Genomic DNA, 12,717 nt, shown 5'->3' with positions numbered 1-12,717 from the left:
CTGACATGTCTGGCCCTCCCCTCCCCTCCCCCCTCTTTGCTGCTTCTGCTCTCTCCCTCCTCCACTCTTTCATTCCATCCACATGACTGACGCTCTGTGAGAGAGATGGAGGATAGAAACACACCCTAAAGGGCCCTTCTCTCGCTCTTTACCAATGGCTCCTGGCTCTTTTTATTGGCTCTATTCATTTAGACGCCCCCCCCCCCCCACACAGCTTTCAATCCCCCCTCCATCTCCAATCATCCTCCTTCCTCCCTGCCGCCCTTTTCCTTTTATCCCTGCCGAGTAAGAACAGATTTCACTTTGCTATTTGCATGATATTTCAAACCAAATCGACTGCCTCTTTGGCAAATATTGATTCCATTAATCAAATGTGAACAAATCTTTTTGTATGAAGGCAGAATCTGCTGCCTGGCTTCCGTTTGTAGCTTTTGGTTTCCTCTCCCTTCACAGTCCAAGTTCAATGGGTAAAATTGGATCATAATGATACTCCTTCTACACGACCATACGATCTGTTGCTCTGTAATGTAGCCAGGTCTGATACTGGCAGTGGAATGCGATGATGGGCATGAAAACTGGAGAGTGGAGAAAACAGAAAGCACTAAGAGAAGGAGGAGAATGAAATGAAAGCAGCTATCAGAAGATGTACAAAAGAACTGGGAAGGGATGGAAAAAGGCAGAAATCTTACCGTTTGTATAGGGGTTTGCCACCTTTTTGTTGGTCATTACTCTGGCTGTGGCATTGTTGACCTGTCAGCAGACAGATAGAGGTTAGTGTGAGAGCAGATACACAAACACACACACACACACACACACACACACACACACACACACACACACACACACACACACACACACACACACACACACACACACACACACACACACACACACACACACACAGGAAAAGAAACGTGCATACTGTGGATAATCCACATCACAACACTCTCCATGCCATGCTGCTATTTCATCTTTTCAACAAGTGAGGCGAGATGCAATGAAAATTCAAACAACATTTAAACACAAGAATGGTTGGGTAGATTTTTCAGTTTGTAAAAATACTATATTTCAATTGAAGATCTTAAAAAATGCTCGATGTCCAGCTTTGGAGGAGTTCTTGTCGTGTAATTTCGATCCATAAAAACGGCAGCAGCACAAGCTGCATCCATCGTGTCTGCTCTGATACACACACTGCTGGAAATCTCCTCACTGTTTAGCAATGTGCTGCACACGAGTTTCCCAGTGAGCCAGATCTGATGATCTGCAGGTGAGAACATGTCTGGGCTTGAGGTGGAAATCTGGCTACCTTTGGCTGAAAACTGACTTTGTCTTAAAGGTTTATGTGGAGCCACAACATACTGTGAGGACTGCAACATTTTGCATTGTTATGTGTTTTCCTTTGACCTTATTGTGAGTGCTGGTTCTGGCTTATTAAGATGGAAAACATCTATGTCCAACAAGAGTTGGACATACGACTTGGTCACACTTTATTTTACAGGTTAGTTATTAATAATTTCACAATAAGAGCTCAATGCTCCTTTTTTACCACACCTTTGAATTACATGCAGCTCTGCATCTTAGAAATGATGTTAATCTGAATTAAACTAAATATAAATATATAAATACATACATTTCGCAACAGCAAATATGTTTGGAGGGAATGCTATGCCGTCCAGATTTAGATTATTGTTAATTTAATGAGGAATCAATATTAATCAACAGATTTGCCAAGTCTTGTTTTCCAACAATATTCCCTCTTGCAATATAATATCAATCAAACCACGACAAAAGCATCAACGCATGTTTTAAGGCCCTGTATCGGCCTTCATTTAAGGTTAAGGAAGATGCTGGTCCGTGATTAAAGTGGGAAAAGTCACCACATGTTTACTTTGTTAACATATAACCAAACGATGATTTCTCATTAACCAGAGTGCTTTTATTGGCTAACCCAAACCACGTTCAGAACCCTGATCGCTAGTGTCAAAGTGCATCCACCCCGTCCTCACCAAACAACTCTTTATCGGGAAGCAGGCCGTATGAATGTTTCTTCATCAATGTTAACAGGAAAACATAGTGGTAGTAATAAACGTCATGTCTAAGAGATGTGAATAGTTGTCAAGATAAATCCAGTAAAACATATTAGTATCTGAAACATCCTGAAGAGTTCTAATAGATGAACCCTGCTGAGTTCAAATGGAAACAGAACAAAGAGGGAGCGATTTCACTCCCCATGCCAGAGGATGGTGACATCAAAATTGAACACGAGCTACTAAGGTTTGAGGGCTCACTGGCAGATCATTGATCTCCATTTGGAAAGGGTTTCTTTTCTTTTCAATGGTTTCTAACTCAAATGCAAACCGCTGTGACCCCATGCACATGCCGCAGACGCAAACACACATGACACAATCCATCATGAGCAAAGTAGAATTCACCATTTGTATAATAAAACAAGAACAAGGCAACACACTCACACACCACTGAATAGGTCTGTCTTTCTCTTTGTCACACACACTTACGGATCAGGGCTCAGCATGCAGCGTTCAAGGTGCAGCAGGCAGGAGAGAGGAAATGGATGGAGGGAGAGAGGAAGGGGGGTATTGCAAGAAATTTCAGGCAGGCACAGAAAAGGAAGAAAGAGTCGGGAGAGGATTAAAAAAAGAAGAGGGGGGGACATAGGTAAGGAGAGACAGGAAAAGGAAGGCACCTCTATTTTGCGTCCCTCTACGATTGTACCATTTAGTTTCTCCCGTGCACGGTCAGCATCTGCACTCGTTTCAAATGTTACAAACCCAAAGCCCTGCAGTGGCCGGGAGGTGGGTTTGAAAAACAGTAGCGACAGAGGGAGGAAGTCCAGAAATAAAATAATGAAACAAATGGGGGAAGGAGGAGAGGAGAAAAAGACAAAGCACAGATGAGAGCGCTGCCGGTCAGGAGGAGGTGTAGATCTAGAAGCAGAGGCCAGAGACGTCAGGCTGCTTAGACAAACATGAGTAGGAGAGAAGACAGATGGGGACACAGGACATCAAACCACAGACAAGAGCTGTGATTATACTTAAATAACCACCTCATCATTGCGTGTGTGTGTGTGTCTGTGTGTTTCTACTCTCCTTCCATCTCGGACTCTGCTGCACAGGTATTTACATAAACAACTGGACCTAATTGATTTGGCTGATGGAATGAAAGCCTCCACATACACAATGGAGTTTGGGATGTGTATATGGTTGTGTGAGTGTGAGTGTGTGTGTTTGCTGTGCTCTGCTGGTCTGCAGAGGCCCCTGTGGGAGAGCAGATAAGTGCCATACAATTACAATCTCCACGGCATCAGTCAGCCGTGACTCTCTGAGCCCCGGGACGCAGCTCGCTCATGAGACCCTGTCTGCGTCCCAGACTGGGCCTGGAGACGCCGCTCAGTCAAACAGCCCATATGCGGTAAAACATGCCTCGGAAGCCTAAACCACAAAAGACTCATCTATCTATGTCAATGAGCTTAAAGCAGGTATAGAGTGAGAGCTGAAGAATCATCTCTGCTCTCATTGATTACTGCCTGTGTGTTAAATGTTCCATTCTACCATCAGTGTTGAACTTTATCAGGAACTTGCAAAGAGACATATTAGAGCCGTGGGCACCTGTTTAATCACACTTAGTCCTGTGGACACATAAAGCAAAAATGCTGTTCTCTTCCTTGTACAGCCTACTGACATGTTCATCATTTGTACAGTATAGAGTGCTACAGGGATGACGTATTTCTGCAGGCCAACCAGGAAGTTAGCATCACACTGGTTCCCTCCACAAGAAGATAATGGGATTCTTCCATTGGATTTATTATTACTGCAGAAAATAAGCTCTGTGGCAAACAAACGATCATGATACTTACACGTTCTGTTCAGCATGATAATCTTCACAAATAAACACCACTTTTATTATTTTTGAATTGTGAATGCAATGATTAGAAGTAAAAATCTATTTAATGTTATATACCAAAATGTTAAAATCTCTTAAACTTGTGTTAACAACATCTAACCAAAAACCCATTCAAAAAAACCATCGACTTAGAGACGAGGCAACCAGTAGAGCATGTGTTTTATAGTTTTGCGATGAGTCCTTCAAACAAAACAGCATTTTTGTCATTTTTCATTGCCTCCTAAACAATCCCATTGCTCTCTCCTGATTTGCCACCACAGTGGTTAAAAGACAACTACTGTTAATTACAACTCAGCTTTTACTTGTTGTTGCTCCAGCCATCGGCTCTAACAGGTACCAGAACAACTCACCAGGTTAATGGATGAGATGTCAGAACACAGCGACATCAATAACAAGAAACACAAGCAGTAAGAGAATCAGAGAGGCTACAGAATGAGATTGTAAAATAGTGTAAAGCGTTGGTTAGGTTTAGGGACAAAGAGGACTTGGTTAGGAGGATCATGGTTTGGGTTAAGCACAAGAAGTCACTTTTGTCTTGAGGGACAGTCCAGTGTTTGTGAGTACAGTAGTTATTTTATTTGGATCACAAATTGATCAATTTAAGAGGTGTATTGAAAGATTGCATGTATGCCAATAATGACAAAGACATTATAATAGGAAGAGTTATTTTCTGTGTTGTTAAGATACACAAATCTTATTTGCAACCACAGTGCAAATTGTTGAGAAACACTTGGTTGGAAGGGGCCTACACCTACGAGTAGGTGCAGAAGACTGATATTATCATTCATCATCACGTCCATGGTTGCTCACCGATACGATCGCTGACCTCTTGTGGCCAAAGCAATTATGTGAGGCTCAAAAGTCAGGTGACTAGTTTAAAGAGCAGCAAAGCTATATGCAGGGAGGAGGTCGAGGTGGATGGATGAATGGGTGGAACAAACAGGACTTTGATTCAAGAGACTTCTGCTTGTTTCTCATTTGAAAGCAAAAGTCAATGATGACTGACATTACCATATTTGTTGTTATGTAAGTTACATATTACTGACCTAATACCACGTGCCTAAGTTACATAACCAACGTAGGCTAGTTATTTTAAAACAAACCATGATCTTTTCCCTGACCAACCAAGTGGTTTTGTGGCCTGAACCTAAGGTTGTTTGTTTCAATTCCCAAGGTTAAGTTTCACCTTCTCTTTCACAATGTGGCAGCTGCAGTTTGGCCCTTCTGAGGCATTGGGATGGCAGTGATCACCTCTGTTAACACATATTCAATTGGCTGATACCAAAAAAATAAAAAATCATTGTCTCACTGAGACTGATTCTGGTCATGGAAATGATTATGCTATTTTCACACCCCTGAGACTCTTTGTGGAACCAGTTGCCAGAGTTCTGGTGTAATGCTTTATCAATTTCATTATGTAACCTGATCTAAATGTTCTCTCCTAGTCTCGGCCTTACTCTCACTGCTGCTCTGTCATTGCTGAGTTACAGTGTGGAGGCACAGAATGAGCTCCAGCTAATATGTCTGGTGGACACACCTGTTGAACAAGCAGCCAGACCTTTCAGCTGACATATCCTGGGCCAGTCGTTGCCCTTTAATTGCTGCGCCAGATAATATGTGCGAACAGCACGCGACGGCTTGATCTCTTATGCATTTACAGGATTCACTGCCTTTCTCTGGGCATAAATAACACATAGGCCTGCCCTTGAGCGAGGAAGCAAATAAAACATATATTTAAAAGAGCGAAGTGGGGGAAAAATGAATCCCTTTGACATTTTGCTCCCACAAATAGATACGTTCACTGCTCTAATGCAGAGAGTCGGCTTTCTTTTCTTTATCATGTGGTAATAATTAGTGTTGTTCTCTGTGTTACCCTTTAATGAGCATGCTAAATCACAAGTATCCTATGAACCTTGTGTTAATATATACAAATAACCAATAATTACTGCATACAAATAATGTATTGCAACTTACTTTTGTCTATCATAAATATATTGTATGTCAATAAATGAAAAACAGCAGCATATATAGATGGATGACACATGAAACATGGTGAAATTAGATTGCACCAATACGTAAATCTGTTTGCTCAGAGATATCTGTAGCACCATGTAATCAAACAAGCGGTAACATACTTGTTTCTCAAATTTCTCAATGCAACATATGTTTAGAATAAAGACATTTCAAGCAGTTTAGGGTGACAGGGAAGTCTCATAACTGACCATAATTTAGTCTATCATTGCTGGTATGACATTGTCGTTTAGAGCATACCAAAGAAGCTCCTAATCAGAAATAGAACAAATGATAGAACAAAAACAAAGCATTAAATAATGCGTGTGTGTAAATGAATGAATAGAAAACACTAATAAGGACAGTAGGACAAATAGTATTATTTTTGTGAAATATAGTTTCAAATTCTAAATGTAAAAGCTTCATGACATGGCTAGAGGGTGAATCACTGTTGTAATATAATACTGTTTCTGGTGATATAAATGAGCAATACAGATATAGAGGTATATATAGAATATTGCGTACATTCTGTTCCTACTTCTTTGCATAGGTCGAGAAGCTAAACAGGCGAGACAGCCAAGTGTTTGCAGACTGTGTGAATCCTACTGTCAGCGTCAAGAGAAGTGTGAGCGATTCATTGTATGGCACAATGCATGGCAGGCCGGTAAGGAGTAAAAGTTGCCTGCAGGCAAGTGTCACTGATTCGGGTTGGTAATTACTATTAGACAGGAGAGAGAGAGCTGTGGAGACAGTGAGAGGAGCAGAGGACTGCAAGAGAAGAAGGGGACAGGGGACAAACGTCCAAAAGTCCTATGTGTGTGAGTGTGTGCATGGATGTGTAGTTGCAGCGCACTTACCTTGGAGCCTCGCTCGTTAAAAATAATCTCCACGTCTAAAATCTTGCCAAATTGCTGTGGACGACAGGGAGGGAGAAGGAGGGCAGAGGACGAGGAGAAAAGAAGGAAGGGGGAGGAAATAATTAGAACATGGCGACCTGCGCTCTTCTCTCTTACTCTAGAATAAAAAACACTATAAAGGTCAAGCAGTCAATGCTCCGAATTAACAAACTCCTCTACACCCGACAATGGGATTAATAAAATATCCATTTACTCTTAATGCCGTTTAATGCTGTGTTTGCTCTGCGGTGGTAATAAAGTGTGTGTGTGTGTGTGTGTGTGTGTGTGTGTGTGTGTGGGGGGGGGGGGGGCTAGGGCTATGAGGTGTTAATGAACATTACGGTGGTGGATGCGGACGCTATAGTAGTGCAACGCCTCAGTACGCACCGCTGATCTTAATGATGGCCATCATCTTGCTTTCCTCTCCCCACTCTCAAAAAAAAGAGAGCAGAGCTGGAGTGTTTTTAGTGAAGGCAAAGGCCCGCTCAGTGAATACAGGAAGAGGTTGATATGTGAGGGGGTGGAAGCCAAAGAATTAGCCCATCAAGGCTTATGATGAGCCATACATTTGTTTATCTGCTCATGATGCAGACCACCATGGTAATTACCCACCAACACCCTCTCTCACCAGTCTAACCAGGCATTTGGTGCTAGAGGTTCTAATCTATTAATGCTCTTGATTGGCTCCATGCCTCATTTTAATTGGCTAATTACTGTAGAGTGTGACTTGGTGCTAGTGGCCACGCCTCCCAGCACATTGATGTTGGTGGTGAATGCGTGTTTAAATAAGATGAGACCTGGCTTATGGCTTTTAAAAATGGCAAACACTCCAGCAGCTACTGTGGAGACAGGTCTCCATTTTAGCCTCACTATAGGATCCAATGTATAGGAAAACAAGCAAATAGCATTAGACTGTAGAGTATATCAGGCCTCCTAGCACACACGGCTAGTAGGATAGTAGGAGTGGAACCTTTGGTGGCGTCTGAAGCTTCACCCCCGAATGTTTTCTCTGCTTTAGGTTTTAAATATCTTTGTGTCTCTTCCCCTCATTCTGTGTGACTGGACGAGCAGATGAATGGAGCAGAGGCTCTATGCCACTACTAACCACTACCACTATGCTATTCCCTAAATACATCCAAAGTAACTCTTTCTATTCATTCTCTCTTTGTTTCAGTGTCACTCTTAAATATTGCAAACATATTTGAATTGCTTGCGGTTTTAGATTTTTTAGTGGTGTTTTTCATTTCTGTATTATTACAATCAAGATTCTCTCTTTTGTTTGAAGAAAATCCCCAAAAGTATTTTTTATGCTAAGTTGGTCCTTTTTATTTTGAAATAGTTTCTAAAAGGAGCGATGCACAGACACGGCTGCTTCCACAATATTACCCTGAAGAAAATGATGACGTCATTTGTAGTGTATTTGATTTCCAAATTAATTAATGTAGCAACTATTTTTAGCTTCAGAATGAATAAATATGATAAATAAATAAGGCCATCAGTAGAAGCTCAGTTTGAGCAGCTGGGATGAACTCATGGCTATGTTGAGCAGCACTAACCTTGCCAGGCAGTATGATAATGCTCAGCCTTGTGCTCCCCATAACTAGACCTTGAATAAAGTAGTTTATTTCAATAAATAAATAAACATGGAGCAGCAGCAGAGCAAAGGCAAGTCACAGCTCTAGCCCTGAAGATGTCCAGCAGCAAAACACACATGTTGCATATACAGTATGTTACACCTTTACATTGCAGAACTATACACAATCTATTTATGCATTTAAGCTGAATAAATGGACATAGTCTCCTTACAACAATGTTTTAATATACAATGTTAACCACGTGTTTAAAACTGCAACCAAATCCCCAAGAAAATGCATTTCCCTCGAAAAAGAATTGAGAATGTGGTTCAGTTACATTTTGTAGGAGACAGAGTTTGATCAGAGTCAAAATATGTGCCCTGAAAAAAGAAAAAAAACAATATTAAAGATTCTTAAATGAATACAAGATTGAATGGCTTTTGTCTTTGCCATGTTTTTCTGTTTCTTAGTTGAGGGCAGGACGGATCAGAGCTCTCTCTCTCTCCCGAGTCATTGAGCCCAACCACTGCTGCTCCCCCTCTCAGGAGAGGGCTGTATTCTCAAGTGTGTGGTTACTGTGTGTGTGTGTGTGTGTGTGTGTGTGTGTGTGTCACAAGATAATGATGAATCAAGAAAAGGAGGTCCGAGTTGGGATGTGAACAGCAATAAATCCATTTGAAGAAGTCACTGAGATGTTTTTCTTCCATATTTATGAATGAGTGTGACTACTGCCTGTTATGGCAAAGGCTGACACTTCACTGCCGCTATTGTCATTTTCTGTAACAAAGGTTCATGTTTCATTCTAAAATGTCTTCTGCTGTAGCAGGTTTAGAGTTTCAAGTCATCAACAGCAGTAAGAGAGGAAGGTGAGCGGTCACTTCTCATCAATCAGCTCATGCTGGAGGCAGCACACTGTCTGATTACTAGCCTTGTGCAACATGCTGATACACTACTTCACATGTCCAACATAGTTTATACATTATGATGCATTATTGTAGAATAAACTGGGTAACTTTTGCTCCAACTCAACCAGCTCCAACATTACAATTCTACTTCCATGTGATGTATTGATGCATCAGTAATACTGCTACAGAAATACATGATACTACCACCATGAATACAAATGGGGTAGACTCAATTTAATAAGAATCAGTTGCTTTGAAATGAACGTAAAGTCAACACAAAACTAAACTAAATACAAAAAGTGAACATTCATGCATATAGGATTTCATTCTACATTTAAAATAAACTACATTTATTTTACTCAGTGGACCTAATAAACCAACCTGGCCTCCTAGAAATTCTGGTGGTTTTCCCGTAACACATATTTTGGTTATGAATGGCCAACAACAACAACCTGTATTTCAGTAGTAGTACCTGTGAGTAGAGTGAGCTTGATTTGCTCAGTCAGCACTTTCTGTAATTGTACATTTCGTTTTTTCTATTTCACTTTATTTATTTATGTATTTTTTCCATCTTTGTCAAGTATATATGTGTTTATGCTGGGACAACATTGCAAGAAAATCTTGATGATATTTGTATGTTAATTTCCTGATTTGTTATGTTTTGCTTATTAAAAATCCCAATATCTGGACTTTGCTTCTTTTTTAAAGGTTTATATAAATATTTAACTGATTAAAAAAGATATATGAATTAAAATGTCTCCAGTGTGGCCATGTACGAACATGTGTAGGTGCATCCATGTGTGTGTGAAGTCATTCAATCAGTGGGTGTGTCCTTCGGATCAGATCATTAACAATCGGAGCAAATGAAAGTGCTCCTCCACTCAGCCTAATGAGAGGGATGAAAGCTACCCTTAATTGTTGTCCACAATGGCTGCGTTATTTCATTAGAACTAATTACCCTGTCAGCCATGCCAGCAGTAAGGCAGGCCAACACACACACACACACACACACACACACACACACACACACACACACACACACACACACACACACACACACACACACACACACACACACACACACACACACACACACACACACAAATACAGCTCTGGTTAGCATAAATTCAATAGTCTTGATCAATGAGTGGATGAACAAGAAACAAGGAAGTGATATAGTGGTATGGAGTTTGTTCACTGTTTTTTGTCTTCTGGTGTGATCACACTGACGTGTGACAGTCTATAACAAACAGGGCAAAGTTATAGCAGGAAAGTTACACTTGTAGTATTTTTAACTCATTACTTTATAAATGCCTCTTTTCCACCGCATCGCATGACTCTAAATGGTAAATGGTCTGTACTTGTATCGCGCTATTCTAGTCTTTCCGACCACTCAAAGCGCTTTCACACTACTTATCATTTATCCATTCACAGACTGATACACAGGGTCTAAGTTGCCACCTGCCACCAGACTAACTCATTCAGGCACAGCTACTGGAGCCATTTTAGGGTGCCAGGGATCGAACCGCCGATCCTCTGATTGAAGGACTACCTTGCTCTCCACTTAGCCACAGTCGCCCCACAGACCCTCCTCGACTCACTTTTGGTAGCAGGTCCTTTTCTCTATTTTGTGGCAGATAGTATCCCCTCAGTGTAGGCGGTACACCCAGGTGATCTCTGCAGCGACACCGCGGGGCACTGCCGTAACTGCACTTCGTCAATTGTATAGTGTAGTGTACGACGTAATATACCGTGTAGTATACGGATAGTGTAAATTGTGTACAGTGTAGTGTACACAGTAGTGTACGTAGTGTGTGGTGCAGCATAGTATAAGGCATAGTGTATGGCGTAGAAATACTGTAGCAGTAATGGATGCAGTGTATGGAGTAGCATATGTCAATACAACGGTTTGTATGGTCTTACAAAAAGTTACTCCTCCTTTTGTGCGTTTTCCTGCGAAAGCCAGCAACACTTGTCAATGTCCGCTCATTACATAAATAAGGTCTTTTCAAAATAAACTTCCATCTTCACAGGGAACTTAGTAAGGTTTAGGCAACAAAGTAGACTGTTGTTAACCACGGAAGTGCTTCGTGAAGTAAGCAAGTTACGGGACAAAAGCAATCAACATTTCCTTCTCGTTTCACATGGGGAAGGAACAACGGCCTCCTGGAGGAAAGACCAGTCTTTGTTTGAACTGCACACCATACACTACTGCCGTCACTACGTTGTACAGGACATAAAGGATTTATTTTGTTTTGTTTGCTTTCTCTCTTCTTTTACTAACCCACACACACATATAGAGTGAAGCTAATGTAGCTCCGGGTGAGCTAACTGCTTCAGACACGTGCAGATAACGCGACCTCTCTATTGTCTATCGCCATTTTGTAGTCTCGCGAGCGTGGTCACGCGCAGACTCCATTATGGTAGTTCGGCCCATCTTCAACGTGTACTTCCACATGACGTAGCTACGTTTAGATTACATCACACGTTGTCTGAGCTGTTGCTCGCCTCTACCCCACCCACACACCATGCACACACACACACACACACACCCACACCCACACACACACACACACACACACACACACACACACACAATCTCCCTCTTACCACAGTTTGTTGATGTTAGATAGCTGCTCATGAATGTATAGTTGTTGTTAGTGTAGATATTAGTTGACTAGATCATTATTATTGGAACTTAATAAAGTGTGTTATAGTTTAAAGAGCAGCTGTCTGTGATTACTTTGTGCATGTATTGTGATAACAGCTGATATGTGGTCTGTTGCTCAAACTCAACACCTTCACTTTTCTCTGAATGTGTAATAGTACTTTGACTATTGACATTGTGAGTGAACACTAATTATGAGACTTAGTTTGTAGTTTGGTTATTGGTCCCTGTTTGCAGGGTGGTGCCCTGTTATTATTAATAATTTTACTGACATTAATAATTCTATTGATATTTTTGTTTTTATACATGCTGATAACTCAAACACGCTCCTTTTCGTTCCCAACAGTAGTGTATGTACTATACACCATAGTGTATGTACTGTACACTGTAGTGTATGTACTGTACACCGTAGTGTATGTAGTGTAGGCAGTAGTGTATGTACTGTACACTGTAGTGTATGTAGTGTAGGCAGTAGTGTATGTACTATACACAGTAGTGTATGTAGTGTATGTACTGTACACCGTAGTGTATGTAGTGTAGGCAGTAGTGTATGTACTGTACACTGTAGTGTATGTAGTGTAGGCAGTAGTGTATGTACTGTACACCGTAGTGTATGTAGTGTAGGCAGTAGTGTATGTACTGTACACCGTAGTGTATGTAGTGTAGGCAGTAGTGTATGTACTGTACACTGTAGTGCAGTGTTTTTCAACCTTTTCTGAGTCGCGGCACACTTATTACATTAA

The 12,717-nt window shown here is 41.1% G+C and overlaps 1 protein-coding gene across 1 annotated transcript in view; it reads right to left on the bottom strand.

The window, feature by feature from the left end:
• Positions 1-12,717, bottom strand: part of rbfox3a (RNA binding fox-1 homolog 3a) — a gene marked incomplete at its 3' end in the record, with an annotated part of 264,455 nt that overhangs the window by 22,861 nt on the left and 228,877 nt on the right. The window contains exons 5-7 of the mRNA XM_079182179.1: positions 6,789-6,842; positions 2,705-2,797; positions 690-750 (exon numbers count right to left, since the gene is read on the bottom strand). Of these exons, the coding sequence (XP_079038305.1) occupies positions 690-750; positions 2,705-2,797; positions 6,789-6,842 (208 nt within the window). The remainder of the gene's footprint in view (positions 1-689; positions 751-2,704; positions 2,798-6,788; positions 6,843-12,717) is intronic.

Source organism: Pholis gunnellus (genome assembly GCF_910591455.1).
Source record: "Pholis gunnellus genome assembly, chromosome: 21".
In the NCBI taxonomy this organism is placed as follows: domain Eukaryota; kingdom Metazoa; phylum Chordata; class Actinopteri; order Perciformes; family Pholidae; genus Pholis; species Pholis gunnellus.
The sequence above is the reverse complement of the archived record's forward strand: the minus strand, read 5'-3'. Positions and strand labels throughout refer to the sequence as shown.